At 44.9% G+C, this 19,932-nt stretch overlaps 1 protein-coding gene across 4 annotated transcripts in view; it reads left to right on the forward strand.

Annotated features, from left to right (window-relative positions):
- The window catches only part of SLC12A7 (solute carrier family 12 member 7), a 377,772-nt gene that overhangs the window by 286,424 nt on the left and 71,416 nt on the right, over positions 1-19,932 (forward strand). For all 4 annotated transcript variants that reach the window (XM_044293095.1, XM_044293096.1, XM_044293098.1 and 1 more), the window contains exon 17: positions 18,437-18,605. In XM_044293095.1, the coding sequence (XP_044149030.1) occupies positions 18,437-18,605 (169 nt within the window). The remainder of the gene's footprint in view (positions 1-18,436; positions 18,606-19,932) is intronic.

Consider the following 19,932-nt stretch of genomic DNA (forward strand, 5'->3'; position numbering starts at 1 on the left):
CTGTACGAGAATAGGGGCCGAGGTGAATCTCTCCTTCAGAGATGTAAAGGCAGTTTTGGCTGCATGTGACCATTTGGAAAAATCGGATCCCTTTCGGGTCATGTCAGTCAGTGGTTTGACCACCAAGGAATAGTTCTTTATAAACTTTCTATAAAAATTGGCAAACCCCAGGAAACGTTGCAATGCCTTCAGGTTCTCAGGCAGATCCCAGTCCATAATCGCCCGGACTTTCTCTGGATCCATGCGGAAACCTGAATCTGACAACACATACCCCAGAAATTGCAGTTCTTTTACGGCGAACACACATTTCTCTAATTTAGCAAACAATTTGTTGGCCCTTAATATCTGCAGCACTTGTCTCACATGGATCTTATGTGTCTCCAAATCCAGAGAATAGACCAGGATGTCATCAAGATATATCACAACAAATCTCCCGATAAGGTGACTAAAAATATCGTTGACAAAATGTTGGAACACCGCAGGCGCATTAGTAAGACCAAATGGCATGACCAGATTTTCATAATGCCCTTCTGGAGTATTAAAAGCCGTCTTCCACTCATCCCCCTCTTTGATGCGAACCAGGTTATAGGCTCCTCTGAGATCCATTTTAGAGAACCATTTAGCACCAGCAACCTGATTAAAGAGGTCGGGAATGAGAGGAAGAGGATAGGGATCTCGGATAGTTATCCGGTTTAATTCCCGGAAATCCAGGCAAGGACGCAGGCCCCCATCTTTCTTTTTAACAAAAAAGAAACCTGCAGCCACGGGTGAAGAAGAGGGTCTGATGTGTCCCTTAGCCAAACTCTCCGAAATATAATCTTTCATAGCCTTCCTCTCCGGGCCGGAAAGATTGTATAACCGGGTTTTAGGTAGTTTTGCCCCAGGTACAAGATTAATCGGGCAATCATATGGACGATGAGGTGGTAACCCCTGACAACCCTTCTCAGAAAACACATCCATAAAATCTAACAGAAAGGCAGGTAGAGATGTTACAGAGAGTGTAGAGAACCTACTACTCAAGCAGTTGTCCTTACAATGTTCACTCCACTCCACAATCTCCCCGGCCTGCCAATCCACCACTGGATTGTGGGTCACCAGCCAGGGAAGCCCCAATACCATAGGAGCCGGAAGACCGTCCAGGACATAACAAGAGATATGTTCTTTATGGAGGTCCCCTACCTGCAGATGGATGTTATGGATGATCTGAGTTAACTCTCTCTGAGTAAGAGGGGAGGAGTCGATGGCAAAAACAGGAATAGTTCTGCGTACCGGTTCCGGAGTAAAACCCAGAGCCTGAGCAAACCGTGAATCCACCAAGTTGACCCCTGCCCCACTGTCCAAAAAGACGGAACAGATCTCAGTCTTATTGCCCGCCTCAACGGTAGCGGACAACAAAAACTGAGACATGCGTATGGAGGAAAGAAATACGCCCAGACTGTTATCCTCCGCACAATCTGGGGACTCTAGTTTTCCGCCGGCTCCCTTGTTTGTGGTCTCTTGGGTTCTGAGGGACATACCTTTACAAAATGACCCCTCCCCCCACAATGAAAACAAACCTCTGACCTACGGCGGACCTTAGAAGGATTTACCCGTCTAGTGGCGCCCCCAATTTGCATTGGTTCGACTGGATCATAACAAACCGAACCCTGCCCTATAGAGGCCTCTGTAGAATTTAATAGTCTCTCCCTGAGTCGTCTGTCGATTCTTATGGACAGAGACATAGCAGCCTCAAGAGACCCAGGGACCTCGTATACAGCCAGCGCGTCTTTTAATTTTTCAGACAACCCCTGGCAGAACTGACTCCTAAGGGCCGAGTCGTTCCATAATGTATCAGTAGCCCACCTACGGAATTCGGAACAATATAGTTCAGCAGACCGGTTCTCTTGCCGAAGTCTACGTAGCTTAGAATCAGCCAGTGAGACCCTGTCCGGGTCATCATATACGAGACCCAGGGCTTTAAAAAACTCCTCCACTGATCGTAAGGCCGGAGAGTCTGATGGTAGGGAGAAAGCCCAAGCCTGCGGATCTCCTTGCAGGAGCGAAATTACAATGCCCACCCGTTGTTCCTCACCGCCGGAGGACCTAGGGCGTAACCTGAAGAACAATTTACAAGCTTCTCTGAAGGTTACAAATTGGTCTCTTCCTCCTGAGAACCTATCAGGTAAAACCACTTTTGGCTCAGGAGTACCTTGGTTTCCCGTAGCAACGGTGGAACCCAAGGATTGCTGTTGCTGCTGCTGCTGCTGCTGCACTGTTGCTTTTAATCCTGCCACTTCCAGGGATAACCCCTGTAATTGTTTTGCCAAAGCCGTAACCGGATCCATAGTGGAACAGAAAAATACAAAGCAAAACAGCAAGCAAAAAAAAAAAAAAAGTCACTTTTTTTTTAAATGGCCGATATACTGTCACGACCGCTATCCCAACAGCAGTCGTGTCGCACCAGACGGAGGGGAAGGGGGACCCTTATCTACGGATGGGAAATAGAACGGTCACCCCTGACTAACCCTAAGCTGGCACCTGTCTGCCCTGATACCCTAGACGGGGTGTGAACCCGTGCGGCGAGCAGGATGCCTACACCCTCAGTCACCCTAACAAGACTAGACTGGGGAAAGGCAGATGGGAGCACTAGTCACCATCACTCACGTCTAGGAGAACAACAGGGGAAGACAGCAACAAACAAACAATCAAACATAGATCGACTTATCCAGTCACGAGCAGAGAAGGTGATCCCAATAACGACAGTCCACACCAGACGAGAGCTCCAAAGCAATACCATCAAACGATCTCCATCAAAGGTCAGAATAGCACTGGAAATAAGGACTATATCTGGCAATGACTGCAAGTGAAACTGAAACTAATATAGTAGCTGGGAGTGGCAGACAGGACTCACCTGAGAAGGATGCCTACAAACTCCCAGTCAGGACAAAAAGGTTCACAAGGCAAAACCCTAATGACATACCCTGAACCACAGAGCAAACTCACAAGCTATCGCGAGTAGCAAGTCGCTGCGACCTTCTCCTCCCAGACCTGTCTGGATCAGTCACAGTCGTGACACATCCATTCTCTATGGGGTCGCTGGAGATGGTGGAGTACAGCGCTGGCTATTTCCAGTGGTCCCAAAGAGAATAAATGGGGCAGCAGGGCGTATGTGTAGCCTGTCACACCATAAAAAGGGGGAACAGGACCCGTTCCTGGGATCAGTGTGGGTTGCAAAAGCGGATCCCAATATTCATATAGTTTTTTGCCCTATGGTGTGGAGAGGATAACTTGAAAACCTGCACAGCCCCTTTAAATCCTCGACCACCAGTATCTCTTTACATGGCAGCAGTGATGCCTGTAAATACGGAATATCATCACTGCCGCCATGTAAACCATATGTGTCAATACTGGAGAATATGACACACCGTGCAGAATTTTTCCGGCATACCGTAAGTCCAACCCCCTTTGTAGGTCACAACCTTTAGCAAAGCCCAAGCAAAGGTGCAAGAGGAGCAACGTGAGCAAAGGGCACAAACAGAGGGTCATAACTGAAGCAGAGACATTAGGGTCACCAGGATAATAGTTGGGATCCTTGAGCAGGGGTAACTGGAGAAGAGGCAATATTAGTGGGGCATGTGAAGCTGGGGTCACTTACGGGGGTGTACCTAAAGCAGAGGCATTAGGGTCACCTGAGGCAGGGTAGTAGTAGGGATCCTGAAGCAGCTGCAGGGGTACTAGGGGGGAAACTGGAGAAAATTAAATATTAGAGCTGCTTTTAGAGTGGGGGCATTGGGGAGGCATCTGGAACTGGGGCATTTATGGGGGTGCACCTAAAGCAGAAATATTAGGGGGGACCTAGGGAAGAGTCCCGCCAATGCACACATTCATAGATCTGTGTCTGCTGTAAACAAATCCCCTATTTGCTAAATCCCCTACAGCTCACTACTGTCACACACTTGAGAAATCCGTCCAGCAGAGAAGTCCTTCTCTACAGCAGCCACAGTTTCCTGACAGCAGGAGGAGCCAGACACCTAGCTTCCTTCACAGCCAGCAGCCCCAGAAATAGCCCCAGAAGTCTAGAAGATACTGCTGGGCCTCCTATACAATGTACACCAGTAGGAGGCTGCATCACTGTGCGATACTGCCACCTAATGGTTACAATAATGATCTCTCCTGAGAAAGGAGAAATAATTACTCCTCGGGCGCAGGAGACTGGGGGCCCATCAAGGAATCCCCCGCCTCCCCGGTGGTCCAGTCAGAGCCTGTGCAGTTTTTATTGTAGCTAGCCAGAGTTTAACCACCTCAGCTCCCCTAGCTTAAACACCCTTAATGAAAAGACTACGTTTTACAATTCTGCACTACACTACTTTCACGGTTTATTGCTCGGTCATGCAACTTACCACCCAAATGAATTTTACCTCCTTTTCTTCTCATTAATAGAGCTTTCATTTTGGTGGTATTTCATTGCTGCTGACATTTTTACTTTTTTTGTATTTTTAATCGAAATTTTTGCAAAAAAAATGACATTTTTCACTTTCAGTTGTAAAATTTTTCACAAAAAACTACATTTCTATATAAATTTTTCTCTAAATTTATTGTTCTACATGTCTTTGATAATAAAAAAAAAATGGTTTGGGTAAATGGGTAAAAGTTATAGCGTTTACAAACTATGGTACAAAAAATAGCTCTGACTTTCTGAGCACCTGTCATGTTTCCTGAGTTCTACAATGCCCAGACAGTAGAAAAACCCAACAAATGACCCCATTTCGGGAAGTAGACACCCTAAGATATTCGCTGATGGGCATAGTGAGTTCATAGAACTTTTTATTTTTTGTCACAAGTTAGCGGAAAATGATGATCATTTTTTTATTTAATTTTTTTCCTTACAAAGTCTCATATTCCACTAACTTGTGACAAAAAATAAAAACTTCCATGAACTCACTATGCCCATCACAAAATGCCTTGAGGTGTCTTCTTTCCAAAATGGGGTCACTTGTGGGGTAGTTATACTGCCCTGGCATTTTAGGAGCCCTAATGTGTGAGAAGTAGTTTGAAATCAAAATGTGTAAAAAATGCCCTGTGAAATCCTAAAGGTGCTCTTTAGAATGTGGGCCCCTTTGCCACCCTAGGCTGCAAAAAAGTGTCACACGTGGTATCGCCGTACTCAGGAGAAGTTGGGCAATGTGTTTTGGAGTGTCTTTTTACACATGCCCATGCTGGTTGAGATAAATATCTCTGTCAAATGACAACTTTGTATAAAAAAAAATGGGAAAAGTTGTCTTTTAGAGAGATATTTCTCTCACCCAGCATGGGTATATGTAAAAAGACACCACAAAACACATTGCCCAACTTCTCCTGAGTACGGCGATACCACATGTGTGACACTTTTTTGCAGCCCAGGTGGGCAAAGGGCCCACATTCCAAAGAGCACCTTTAGGATTTCACAGGGCATTTTTTACACATTTTGATTTCAAACTACTTCTCACGCATTAGGGCTCCTAAAATGCCAGGGCAGTATAACTACCCCACAAGTGACCCCATTTTGGAAAGAAGACACCCCAAGGTATTTTGTGATGGGCATAGTGAGTTCATAGAAGTTTTTATTTTTTGTCACAAGTTAGTGGAATATGCGACTTTGTAAGAAAAAAAAAATCATCATTTTCCACTAACTTGTGACAAAAAATAAAAAATTCTAGGAACTCGCCTTGCCCCTCACGGAATACCCTGGGGTGTCTTCTTTCCAAAATGGGGTCACTTGTGGGGTAGTTATACTGCCCTGGCATTTTAGGGGCCCTAATGCGTGAGAAGTAGTTTGAAATCAAAATGTGTAAAATAAATGCTCTGTGAAATCCTAAAGGTACTAATTGGAATTTGGGCCCCTTTGCCCACCTAGGCTGCAAAAAAGTGTCACACATGTGGTATCGCCGTACTTGGAAGAAGTAGGGCAATGTGTTTTGGGGTGTATTTTTACATATACCCATGCTGGGTGAGAGAAATTGAGTCAACTTTTCCCATTTTTTTTATACAAAGTTGTCATTATAGAGAGATATTTCTCTCACCCAGCATGGGTATATGGAAAAAGACACCCCAAAACACATTCCCCTACTTCTCCTGAGTACGGCGATACCACATGTGTGACACTTTTTTGCAGCCCAAATTCCTTTTAGGAGGGCATTTTTAGACATTTGGATCTCAGACTTCTTCTCACGCTTTAGGGCCCCTAAAATGCCAGGGCAGTATAAATACCCCTCATGTGACTCCATTTTGGAAAGAAGACACCCCGAGGTATTCAATGAGGGGCATGGCGAGTTCATAGAAGATTTTTTTTTGGGGGGGGGGGCGCAAGTTAGCGGAAATTGATATTTTTTTCTCACAAAGTCTCCCTTTCCGCTAACTTGGGACAAAAAGTTCAATCTTTCATGGACTCAATATGCCCCTCAGCGAATACCTTGGGGTGTCTTCTTTCCAAAATGGGGTCAGATGTGGGGTATTTATACTGCCCTGGCATTTTAGGGGCCCTAAAGCGTGAGAAGAACTCTGGAATATAAATGTCTAAAAAATTTTACGCATTTGGATTCCGTGAGGGGTATGGTGAGTTCATGTGAGATTTTATTTTTTGTCACAAGTTAGTAGAATATGAGACTTTGTAAGAAAAAACAAAAAAATCAAAAATAAATCAATTTCCGCTAACTTGTGCCAAAAAAATGTCTGAATGGAGCCTTACAGGGGGGGTGATCAATGACAGGGGGGTGATCAGGGAGTCTATATGGAGTGATCACCACCCTGTCATTGATCACCCCCCCCCCCTGTAAGGCTCCATTCAGACATCCGTATGTGTTTTGCGGATCCGATCCATGGATGCGTGGATCCGTAAAACACATACGGACGTCTGAATGGAGCCTTACAGGGGGGTGATCAATGACAGGGGGGTGATCAGGGAGTCTATATGGGGTGATCAGGGGGTTAATAAGGGGTTAATAAGTGACAGGGGGGGTGTAGTGTAGTGTGGTGCTTGGTGCTACTTATTACAGAGCTGCCTGTGTCCTCTGGTGGTCGATCCAAGCAAAAGGGACCACCAGAGGACCAGGTAGCAGGTATATTAGACGCTGTTATCAAAATAGTGTCTAATATACCTGTTAGGGTTGCAAAAAATCGCATCTACAGCCTGCCAGCGAACGATCGCCGCTGGCAGGCTGCAGATCCACTCGCTTAACTGCAGTTCCTGTGAACGCGCGTGCCTGTGCGTCTCGCGAGATGACGCGCCGATGCGTGAGTGAGCCGCCTCCGGAACGCGATCTTGCGATCCTGCCAGTTTAACAAGGCTGCTAAACTGGCTAAATTGTAAACTGCATCCTTACTGCATGTCAAAACTGCACTGTGTGCCATCACCCTTGGGCCTCTTTCACACGGGCGTTCCGGATTTGCTCTGGATACATGGCGTGTGCATTGTGGCAAAACCACGCGAGTAGGCACGCAATTGCAGTCAGTATTGACTTTGATTGCGTTCCAATGTTAAGTTTTTTCCGCGCGTGTGCAATGCATTTTGCACTCGTGTGAGAAAGAACTGAATGTGGTACCCAGACCCAAACCTGGATTTCTTCACTGAAGTTCAGACTTGGATTAGGTTTTCTATTAATTGTATTATTTTACCATATAACACGGTTATAAGGGAAAATAATAGCATTCTTAATACAGAATTGGATAAGGTGAGTACATTTAAATTTTTTAACCCCTCAATCCACATTTTAGTAAGCATTCTGTATTAAGAATGCTACTTATTTTCCCTTATAACCATGTTGTACGGGAAAATAATAGTGAATACACTTTAATGGGGTCCGGGGTAGGGTTGGACGATATCAAAAATATTCCCACGATAACGATATTAAGAAATTTATTGCGATAACGATATATATCGCGATAAATGCCTATTTAGAAGAAAAAAACACTTGGGACCACAAGGAGACATTATACTGTATGGGAGCAGCCACAAGAACATGTTACACTGTATGGGGCAGCCACAAGGAGACGTTATACTGTATGGGGACAGGGGCAGCCACAAGGAGACGTTAATTGTTATACTTTTATATGTAATTTTTCACCATTTCGGGTATCTGTAACTAGTCAATTGACTTCTAGTAACAACAAAAACATTACAGGGTTAATTCTGTACCAGAACGAGTGGTTTATAGTAGGGATCTCCTGATACCATTTTTTTTTTTAGACTGAGTACCGATACTCTTATTTAAGTACTCACCGATACCAATTATAACAATTAAATAAATAACACATTTATTTTGTGACCACTGACCAACCAAAAGTCCCCAAAACAGCCCCCAGCCTCTAATCAGCCCCCCCAGCCTCTGATCAGCCCCTCATGTGCCTCCCAGCCTCTCCCTCTTATCAGCCCCCTCTTGTAACTCAACTCCCTCCCTAGTATTAATCATTGGTGGCAGTGGCCACAGGGTCCCCCCTCCATCATTGGTGGCAGTGGGCAGTGCGCCCCCCCAGTAATAATCATTGGTGGCAGTGGCCACAGGGTCCCCCCCCACATCATTGGTGGCAGTGGGCAGTCCACCTCCCAGTATTAATCATTGGTGGCAGTGGCCACAGGGTCCCCCTCCCATCATTGGTGGCAGTGGGCCCCCCTCCCTCCCCAGTATTAATCATTGGAGGCCACAGGGTCGTCCCCCCATCATTGCTGGCAGTGGGCAGTTCCGATCAGAGTCCCAGCAGTGTAATGCTTGGGCTCCGATCAGTTACCATGGTAGCCAGGACACTACTGAAGCCCTGGCTGCCATGGTATGCCATGGTAGTGCGCCGTGGCCGCTGGGCGCTCCTTCTTCTGTCTGTGCGGCGCATTAGCAATGCGCCGCACAGACCTATGAGAAGAAGGGGCCGCCACGGCGCACGTGAGTATAATGCTGCTCACTAACATACCATGGCAGCCAGGGCTTCAGTAGCGTCCTGGCTACCATGGTAACCGATCAGAGCGCCAGCATTATATTGCTGGGACACCGATCGGAACTGCCCACTGCCACCAAATATGGGGGGACGACCCTGTGGCCTCCAATGATTAATGGGAGGGAGGGGGGGCGCACTGCCCACTGCAACCAATGCAGAGACTTAAGAACATTCCCGGCACCCGACCTTTGAGAGGACACTGTGATCACCTGAGGGGTTAATTGCGCGGATCACAGCGTCCTCTCAGAGGTCGGATGCCGGGAATGCGAGTCACAGAATTCCTTCCCTCCCCCATGCCGGCCGAACTGCTAAGAGCGCCGCTGCAAGCGGCCAGCAGGTATCGGGGACATTTGCAGGAGTACAAGTACTCTGCAAATGTCCCGTATTGGTTCATGCTGGGGAGGGCGGCCGCAGATTTGGAAGCGGTCAGCGCACATGACCGCTTCTATGACGTCACGAAATACTGCGGTATTTAGGAAACAGCGATATTGCCATAACGCAGTTTTTTTAATACCGCGGTATATCGTGATACCGGTATATCGCCCAACACTAGTCCGGGGTTGCTTTCATCCCTATCATCTCCTTGCAACCATGCGTGAAAATCGCACCGCATGCGCACTTTCTTGCAGATGCTTGCGGTTTTCACGCAGACCCATTAATTTCTATGGGGCCTTCGTTGCTTGAAAAACTCAGAATATGGGGGCGTGGCCTGGTTGGGCATGTGAGCGGACGTGCCTGAGGGGAGTTCCTGACCTGCCGTTGGCCATCCTGAACAATCCTGTCTCTGCAGCAAGCGCCGCTGCTCAAATCTTTCACTGTGGGGCACCGGAGAGTGTAAGGACCCCATACAGAGTGCCATGACACGCACCGACAGAAAGGAGAGGGACCTGAGGTAGGCCGACGCGTCCACGTCGGTAAAACAAGATGGCGCTGCATCGGAGGTGCGGGCCGCGGACCTGGCGGCTCAGCCGGGTAAATATGCCCGCTCAGTCACAAGCCTACCTTCCTCTGAGACGCCTGCACCGTCCACCATCACATCAGGGGACACAGCTGTGAGGCAGAAAGCCTCAGCATGGCCGGCACTGGGTTAAAGGGATTCTGTCACCTCTCATAACACAAATTCAGATTTTAAACCAGTCATGCTCCACAGACGTTATGTCCTCAGCACACACAGATGGGACAGCCTGATGAAATTACTGGTGAGCCTACTTTTATGGATATCTTTAAGGCAGTCCAGCAAAGCAACAGTTCGCTTGCTCTTCTCACCGCTAACATGGGAAGCCTGCAAGAAAGTGTCTCCTTTCTCCGCCAAGACCTTAAAAAAGTCACTGATAGGATGACTGAGGTTGAAGCTAGAGTGAGCACAGTGGAGGATCAACTGCCCCCTGTTAAAAGAGATCTGGGCAGGGTTATTCATAATGTGACCCTGTTGATGTAAAAAACTGACGATCTAGAGAATCATTCACGGAGAAACAATCTCCGGTTGGTGGGGGTCCCCGAGAAAGCTGAAGGTCCTGATCCAGTATCCTTTTTTGAAGATTGGATTACAATTAAATTTGGCAAGGACTTGTTGTCCAGGATGTTTGCTATTGAAAGGGCGCATAGAGTGCCGTTTTGCGCTCCGCCACCAGGGGCCCCACCACGTCCAGTTCTAATGAAGCTGCTACACTTCAGGGACACTATACTTAACCCCTTAGTGACCACCCATACGTGTTTTTACGGCAGTCACTAAGGGGCCTTAGGCTGGGCTGCCGCGTTTTTACGGCGGCCCGGTCTAAGCGCTGCACGGCTCCCCCGTGCAGCGGGGAGCACGGACCCGGCTCTCACATGAGAGCCGGGACCCTGCTCTAACAGCCCGGACCGGCAGGAGTGCCGATCCGGGCTGTTTAACCCTTTACATGCCGGGCGCAATGGCGCCCGCTGCATGTAAAGTGGTGACAGAGGGAGCGGACTCCCTCTGTCTCCCATCAGCACCCCGAAAATAAGATCGCGGGGTGCTGATGTGTTCGGAAGCTTACCTTGCTTCCGTTCAGGGCCCCGAGCCTGTCTTCAGTTATTTCCAGCAGGCTGTGCCTCTCTGGCGCAGCCTGCTGGTCAAGGTTTGAATAGCATCGCTATTGAAATGTAATGCCTTATAGAGATAATGCATTACATTTTAAAAGCAATCAAAATACTGTATATTATAGTCCCCTTGTGGGACTTTTAAGTAGTAAAAAAATAAATAAATAAATACACATTTATTAAATAAAAAAAATTCCATAAAATAAAAAAATATGCTCTTTTTTTCATAGAAAATACGCTTTTCAATGAAAAAAATTGCAAAAAGAAAATATCCCCCATATGTTTGGTATTGCCGCGTCCGTAACGACCCGGACTACATAAATATTACATAAATTATCCCCTATGGTGAACGCCGTAAAAAAAAAAAAAAAAAAAAAAAAAAAAAAAGACTTTCTAATTTATTCTTAGTTTCCACCGAAAAAAACGTAATAACAAGCGATCAAAAAGCGCCATTTACTCCAAAATGATACCAATGAAAAATAAAAAGTAGTAAAACGTAAAAAAATTATAAGTATTTAGTATCACTGTAATCGTACTGACCCAGAGAATAAAGATATTATGTTATTTGTACCGAAAAATGAACGCTGTAAAATTTATAATGTAAAAACGCAGTGGCAGTATTGCTATTTTCCCCCATCTCCCTCCCAGAAAGAGTTAATAAAAGTTAATCAGAAAGTTACGTGTACCCAAAAATGGTTCCATTAAAAACTACAACTTGTCCCGTAAAAAACAAGCCCTCATAAAGCTATATAGACGAAAAAATAAAAAAGTTATAGCTCTTGGAACGCGACGATGAAAAAAGGAAGAAAAACGCTTGGTTATAAAGGCCCAAACAGGCTTGGTCACTAAGGGGTTAAGAAAGCAAGAGATCATCCGGAGCTGTTGATTAATGGGAGCAAAATTGCGATTTATCCAGACTTCTCTGCAGAGGTCCAACGGAAGAGAGTCAAGTTTCTGGATGTGAAAAGGCGCCTTCGGAATCTACAAATCCCGTACTCCATGTTGTATCCAGCCAAGCTTCGCGTAGTGGCGCATGGAGAAGTTTGTTTCTTTGACACCCCCCTAGAGGTGGCGCAGTGGATTGACATTAATGAGCCTTTGCTGAAGACTTCGGCTCCTGTGGGATGAGCGTCCTGCCTATTCTAGTGTTGGAGCACATGAGATATGACAGATGTGTTCAGAGACATGTTTGATATGTTCTGCATATTAATGCTTTAAGTATTTGTCGGTCCTTATTACTGTCTACTGTTTTTCACGACCTTTTGTTTATGCTGAGTTTTATATGTAGGATCCGCAGATCATAAAGTCACTTTGGTGACGAGTTGCGGGTGTCACCTGAAAATGTTTAAATATCTTTATGCACTTTGAGTATGTTTAGCACGCTGCAGATTCACCTACATGTGGGCAGGTCAGCATGGGTTACCCGTTCTATGCATACATTCTTCCATGGATTTTCCTGTGGCACATATTCCGCCATGTGTATGGCTGACCGTAGGGAAGTTTTTTCGCCCTACTGGTGGTTTTTTTCAGGGTAGGGAATCATGTCCTTGCCGCTAGTTGTTTTGTTTTGGGGTTAGTTTTTTGGGTTGGTAATGGGAGCAGGGTGGAGCAGGGTCCCAATATTTCGGTGGTGTATGAGGAGTAAAGAGCTAACATCTATGATGGCTGTGGTGTGCGTGGATAATGAATGCATTGTTACGGTACTATGGCAAATAGTCTTAAGATAATTGGATGGAATGTTAGGGGCTTAGGTGATTCAAATAAACGTACTGTGGTGTTTATGGCACTTCAACACTTTCACCCTGCTATATTTTGTTTGTCAGAGACTCATTTATCTACTAACACTACTTCGGTCCTGCAAAGGCCGTGGATTGTTTGCGCATTTCACTCCGTATTCTCTTCTCATTCTAGGGGTGTAAGTGTTCTAGTGCATAAATCTCTGCCATTTATATGTCATGCGTCTCGCATGGACGATAATAGACGGTATGTTTGTCTCCACTGTACCTGTTATCATTGGTCCTTTATATTAGTTGCAGTGTACATTCCCCCCTCCCTACAGTAGTGAGGTAATAAAAGAAATTATGAGATATGTTGAGGATCTACCCCAATGCCCTATTCTGATCATAGGTGATTTTAATACTTGCCCTTCAGTAACACTTGATAGGGGAGGGATGTCGGGAGCTAATAGGGACTCTAACTTTGCAAGTGTGTTGCTGGAACTGGACTTACATGACATTTTGTCGGGTGAGAAATCCGAATGTGCGTCAGTTTTCATGTTTTTCTAGTTCTCACCATTCGCTGTCACGGATTGATCTAGCTCTAGGTACACCTGATGTGTTGTCGCTGGTGGCGGAAATTAAATACTTACCTAGAAGTCTCTCCGACCAACCATTCCCCGATTTTTATAGACTTGCATCCGGGCACTAGGCGTCTCCCTGGGATCGGGACGTGGAAGCTTAACCCGTTTTGGCTACAATTGGTAGATGGGGAGAATGGCGTGGGGGAGGAATTGAAAGAGTTCTTTGCGCAAAATATTGGATCGGCAAGTGTGCGTGTGGTGTGGGATACTTGCAAAGCGTACGTCAGAGGCCTTTATATTCAGAAAATTAGCAGATATAAAACTAAATCTCGTGAAGCCCAGAAACAGCTGCAAGCTTTGGTAGTGGAGGCGGAGGAAAGGTTTGTAAATACACCTGATAGGGCAAGTGAGGACTCCCTTATAGCAGCTCAGGCGAGATTGAAGCAGCATTTATTGCAAACGGCGGACAATCACAGGTTTTTTGTGAAACAAAAATATTTTGAGGCGGGGAAAGTTCTGGTAAACTACTGGCAAGGGTTATTAGAGCCCAGGAGGGGCCATACAAAATCTTGTCTATCCAGAGGGCAGATGGTTCTCTTGCCACGGTGGATGAGGAGATTTTGTCAGTTTTTCACACCTATTATGAATCCTTGTATCAGTATCTTGCAGAGATTGAAATTCCGAGACTATCAGCGACAAGTGCAGCATGGTTGCAGAATAGTGGATATGTTGGTAAGCTGTTGGGGCACACCACACTTTTTATGATGCACAAGGTTTGGCAAAAATGCCGGGCGCTGTTATCAGTAAAGGGGTTTACGCAGTTTTCCCCTATTTGGAGGAATCCGCACCTTCCTGAACTGTTCCAGTTAGATGGCTTTTCACCCTGGGAGCGCAAAGGAGTGAGATATTTATGTCAACTACAGAGTGCTGACGTTTTTAAGTCCTTTGAGCAGTTGAGAACTGAATTTCGTCTCCCACGCACAGCCTTCTATCAATTTCTACAACTTCGTCATGCCTTTCAGACACAGGCTAAATCCGTATCGTTGAAATGCACTATGGTCCCGCTGTTTCAGCAGCTTCTCACAACCAGTTCCTCGAGCGGTCTGGTATCCTCTACCTACAGGAACTTGTATGTGAAATCACTGAAACTGGAGGTTTTAACAGTCAAATCTAAATGGGAGAAGGAGGTCGGGCCAATCTCAGAAGAGCAGTGAAAGACGCTTTTAGCGCTCACTCCGCAACTGTCAGTTTGTGAGGGGCAGCATATGTCCCAGCTGTTTTTAATACACAGGGTGTATAGGACCCCAGAGTTTTTATGCCGGTTAGGTGTTTGGGAGGATGCGGATTGTCCTAGATGTGGCAGGGGTCCTGCATCCTTGTTACACATGTTCTGGGATTGTGCGGAGATCCGGAACTTTTGGTCCGCGGTTCTAGCCCTAATAAAAGATGCATATAATATTACGGTTCCGCCTGGACCAAGAGCATGTGTGGTCGGGATATTGGACATCAAAAATTGACATCACCGTCTGGGAGTACAGCGTCTGCTATTTCAGGCTAGGAAACGAATAGCTAGATATTGGCTTAGACCTCAATCTCCGACTAGAGAATTCCTCAATAGAATGTCAGATATATTACGCTTAGCGAAAGGTGTGTATGTTAAAAGAAACTGTGTTGTGAAGTTTAACAAAATATGGGATAAATGGGAGAACTGCAGGGTACAGTGTCCGGTTTAGCCTCTCCTCGTAGTCGAACGGTGGGGTAGGTAGTGGCACAGGTCTTGTTTCTGCGTGCCTTTTATCTCCTCTATCCTATTTAGGTCTGGACGTATGCTGTATGATGGTGTACGTAGGTCGGGTGTGAAGAGGTCTGCTAAACTGATAGGAGGAGTATACCAATGGCTATGCCTTTGATATGTTAATAAGACGACCAATTTTGGAGTTCAGATCCACTCCATCGCTCGGGTAGGGGGGATGGGGGGTAGTGGGCTTTAGTTGGGTAGGGAGGGAGGGTCCTCTGTTTACATTATTAGATGGGAGATGCGGTTCTGTACCAGGTATACTCTGTAACTAGATTACATGATTTTATCTACTTGCACCATGGTTGGTTACTTGGGATACTCATGAAAGTAACTATTTGTCTGATCCTGTAATGCTATGGTATTTTTGTCATCAACAGTTGCATGTATATTGTGCAGACTGTTTTCCTTTGTATTTTTGTGATTTTCCGAAAAATCTAATAAAAATGATCTGATTTGAAAAAAAAAACCTCAGAATATAGAACATGCTGCGATTTTCATGCAACGCACAAGTGATGCGAGAAAATCACAGCTCATCTGAACAGCCCCATTAACCGCCTCCGGACCGCCTAACGCAGATGTGCGGTCCGGAGGCGGCAGCCCTGCGCACGACGATGCATATACGCGTCATCTCGCGAGGGCCGGGATTTCCTGTGAACGCGCGCACACAGGCGCGGATTTTTTTTTAACCCCTAACAGGTATATTAGACGCTGTTTTGATAACAGCGTCTAATATACCTGCTACCTGGTCCTCTGGTGGTCCCTTTTGTTAGGATCGACCACCAGAGGACTCAGGTAGCTCAGTACAGTCGCACCAAACACCACACTACACTACACCCCCCCCCCCCCCCCGGTCACTTATTAACCCCTTATAAACCCATGATCACCCCATATAATCAGACGTCCGTATGATTTTTACGGATCCACGGATACATGGATCGGATCCGCAAAACACATGCGGACGTCTGAATGGAGCCTTACAGGGGGGTGATCAATGACAGGCGGGTGATCACCCATATACACTCCCTGATCACCCCCTGTCATTGATCACCCCCCTGTCATTGATCACCCCCCTGTAAGGCTCCATTCAGACGTCCGCATGTGTTTTGCGGATCCGATCCATGTATCCATGGATCCGTAAAAATCATACGGACGTCTGAATGGAGCCTTACAGGGGGGGTGATCACCCTGATCACCCCCTGTCATTGATCACCCCCCTGTAAGGCTCCATTCAGACGTCCGCATGTGTTTTGCGGATCCGATCCATGGATCCGTAAAAATCATACGGACGTCTGAATGGAGCCTTACAGGGGGGGTGATCAATGACAGGGGGGTGATCAGGGAGTCTATATGGGTGATCACCCCCCTGTAAGGCTCCATTCAGACGTCCGCATGTGTTTTGCGGATCCGATCCATGTATCAGTGGATCCGTAAAAATCATACGGACGTCTGAATGCTACGCCACAAGTGAATGCTACGCCCAGACTACGCCACAAGTGACCCCATTTTGGAAAGAAGACACCCCAAGGTATTCCGTGAGGGGCACGGCGAGTTCCTCTAATTTTTTATTTTTTGTCACAAGTTAGCGGAAAATGATGATTTTTCTTTTTTTTTCTTTTTTCCTTACAAAGTCTCATATTCCACTAACTTGCGACAAAAAAGAAAAAATTCTAGGAACTCGCCATGCCCCTCACGGAATACCTTGGGGTGTCTTCTTTCCAAAATTGGGTCACTTGTGGCGTAGTTATACTGCCCTGGCAATTTAGGCGACCAAATGTATGAGAAGAACTTTGCAATCAAAATGTGTAAAAAATTGCCTGCGAAATCCGAAAGGTGCACTTTGGAATATGTGCTCCTTTGCCCACCTTGGCTGCAAAAAAGTGTCACACATGTGGTATCGCCGTACTCAGGAGAAGTTGGGGAATGTGTTTTGGGGTGTCATTTTACATATACCTATGCTGGGTGAGAAAAATATCTTGGTCAAATGCCAACTTTGTATAAAAAAATTGGAAAAGTTGTCTTTTGCCAAGATATTTCTCTCACCCAGCATGGGTATATGTAAAATGACACCCCAAAACACATTCCCCAACTTCTTCTGAGTACGGCGATACCAGATGTGTGACACTTTTTTGCAGCCAAGGTGGGCAAAGGGACCCATATTCCAAAGTGCACCTTTCGGATTTCGCAGGCCATTTTTTGCACATTTTGATTGCAAAGTACTTCTTACACATTTGGGCCCCTAAATTGCCAGGGCAGTATAACTACCCCACAAGTGACCCCATTTTGGAAAGAAGACATCCCAAGGTATTCCGTGAGGGGCATGGCGAGTTCCTAGAATTTTTTATTTTTTGTCGCAAGTTAGTGGAATATGAGACTTTGTAAGAAAAAAAAAAATTAAAATTAAAGTCATCATTTTCCGGTAACTTGTGTCAAAAAATAAAAGGTTCTATGAACTCACTATGCCCATCAGCGAATACCTTAGGGTGTCTACTTTCCGAAATGGGGTCATTTGTGGGGTTTTTCTACTGTCTGGGCATTGTAGAACCTCAGGAAACATGACAGGTGCTCAGAAAGTCAAAGCTGCTTCAAAAAGCGGAAATTCACATTTTTGTACCATAGTTTGTAAACGCTATAACTTTTACCCAAACCATTTTTTTTTTTTTGCCCAAACATTTTTTTTTTATCAAAGACATGTAGAACAATAAATTTAGCGAAAAATTTATATATGGATGTCGTTTTTTTTGCAAAATTTCACAGCTGAAAGTGAAAAATTTCATTTTTTTGCAAAAAAATCGTTACATTTCGATTAATAACAAAAAAAGTAAAAATGTCAGCAGCAATGAAATACCACCAAATGAAAGCTCTATTAGTGAGAAGAGAAGGAGGTAAAATTCATTTGGGTGGTAAGTTGCATGACCAAGCGATAAACGGTGAAAGTAGTGTAGTGCCGAAGTGTAAAAAGTGTTCTGGTCATGAAGGGGGTTTTAGCTAGCGGGGCTGAAGTGCTTAAAGTGAATGGGTCCGGATTCAGCTCGGCTGCAATACACTCACCTCACACATTGCACCCGCGCGGAAAACTCGCCCGTGTGAAAGGGGTTTTAGTGCTACAATTTCAATGTTAATAAGTGTAATAATAAGCAGGAGATTTAGGGGGAGATTTATTAATGTATTTATGTGAGTTTTGTAGTATTAACAAATCGAAAAATATGGTGTTCAGTGTGAGCACCATATCTATGGAAGCATCTGTTTCATTCAAGTAAATTTTGCTAAAATCTTCTAGAGAACAGAGTCCTAAATTTTGCTTTGAGAGGCCTTATCTGAATGTCTTCCCTTTATTTCAGACCTCAGATATTGGTGTTGGTAAACCTTGACTCTGAGCAGAATGTGAAGCATCCCCGACTTCTTTCACTAACTACTCAACTGAAGGCCGGCAAAGGATTAACAATTGCTGGTTCTGTGCTGCAAGGGACTTTTCTGGATAAGCATGTAGAAGCACAAAAAGGCGAAGAAGTAAGTACAATCATCCTGAGATGTCTTGTATGGTTTTACTCAATAATACAATATACATTCTCTGCAGTTAATTGCTTTGATCCCTCACACAATATAATGCAAGGCCGCTATAATGAGAATGCTTAATATTTTTCTTATAGAATTGACCTTGTTTACATGGTTATTTCATAATTAACCTCTTATGGACCCTGGGATTTTCCATTTTTGCGTTTTCATTTTTCACTCCCCGCCTTCCCATAATCCTAACTTTTTTATTTTTCCATTCACATAGCCTTATGAGGGCTTATTTTTTCCAGGACAAGTTGTACTTTCTAATGGCTCCATTTACATGTAGTAGGAAGCAGGAGAGAAATTTCAAATGGGGTAGAATTGGGAAAAACGCAATTCTGATATAGTTTTTTTTGTTTAGTTTTTTACACTGTACACTATGCAGTAAAATTGACCTGTTATCTTCATTCTCCAGGTCAGTACGGTTCCAACGATACCACACTTGTATAATCTTTCTTGCATTTTATGACTGAAAAAAATTATTACTTTTTTTCAGAACCATATTATGACCCCTATAACTTTTTTGTAGCTGTGTGAGGGCTCATTATTCGCAGGACGATCTGTTCTTTTTAGTGATACCAATTTTAAGTGTGTGCGACTTTTTGATCACTTTTTATAAAAAATAAATAAAATTATTGGGTAGTTGAAGTGAAAAAAAAATGGCAAATTGCCTGGTTTTTTTCCCCCCCACTACGCCATTTCCTGTGTGCCAATAATATTGTTATATTTTAATAGTATGGACATTTTCGCACGTGGTGATGCCCATGATGTTTATTTTTTTTTATCGGTTAAGAATTTTATTTATATTTTAAGGAAAGGGGGGTGATTTGAACTAAATTTGTTTCTTATATTTGTAAAAACATTATTTTTTTATTTTATTTTTTTAAGTCACCTTGGGTGACAATAACTGGCAATCATTCATTTGCCCATAGTATTCAGTGATTGCTAAATAGCCATCATTGAAAACTTAATTTGCACTATATCAATACAAGGCTGCCACCTAGTGGCCTGTATTGATATATACAACTAATTGACTCTGAAGCCTGCTTGAGGCTTTGGTCAATTAGCGCAAGGTAACATATTCCCCGATCTCGGCCGGGTAAAGCTGTTACCGGACCGGAAGTGCGCGACTTCCCATTCCGGTCTTCGGAGATGCCATGGTCACATTTGACCACGGCATCTGAAGGGTAAGATGTATGCGATCAGCCTTTTGGCTATTTCGAATAGCTTAAAGCCCGCGGTTAAGGCGCCCGCTGCACGTGCGAGCGGGCGCCATGTT

Source organism: Bufo gargarizans, chromosome 5 (assembly GCF_014858855.1).
Source record: "Bufo gargarizans isolate SCDJY-AF-19 chromosome 5, ASM1485885v1, whole genome shotgun sequence".
NCBI lineage: Eukaryota > Metazoa > Chordata > Amphibia > Anura > Bufonidae > Bufo > Bufo gargarizans.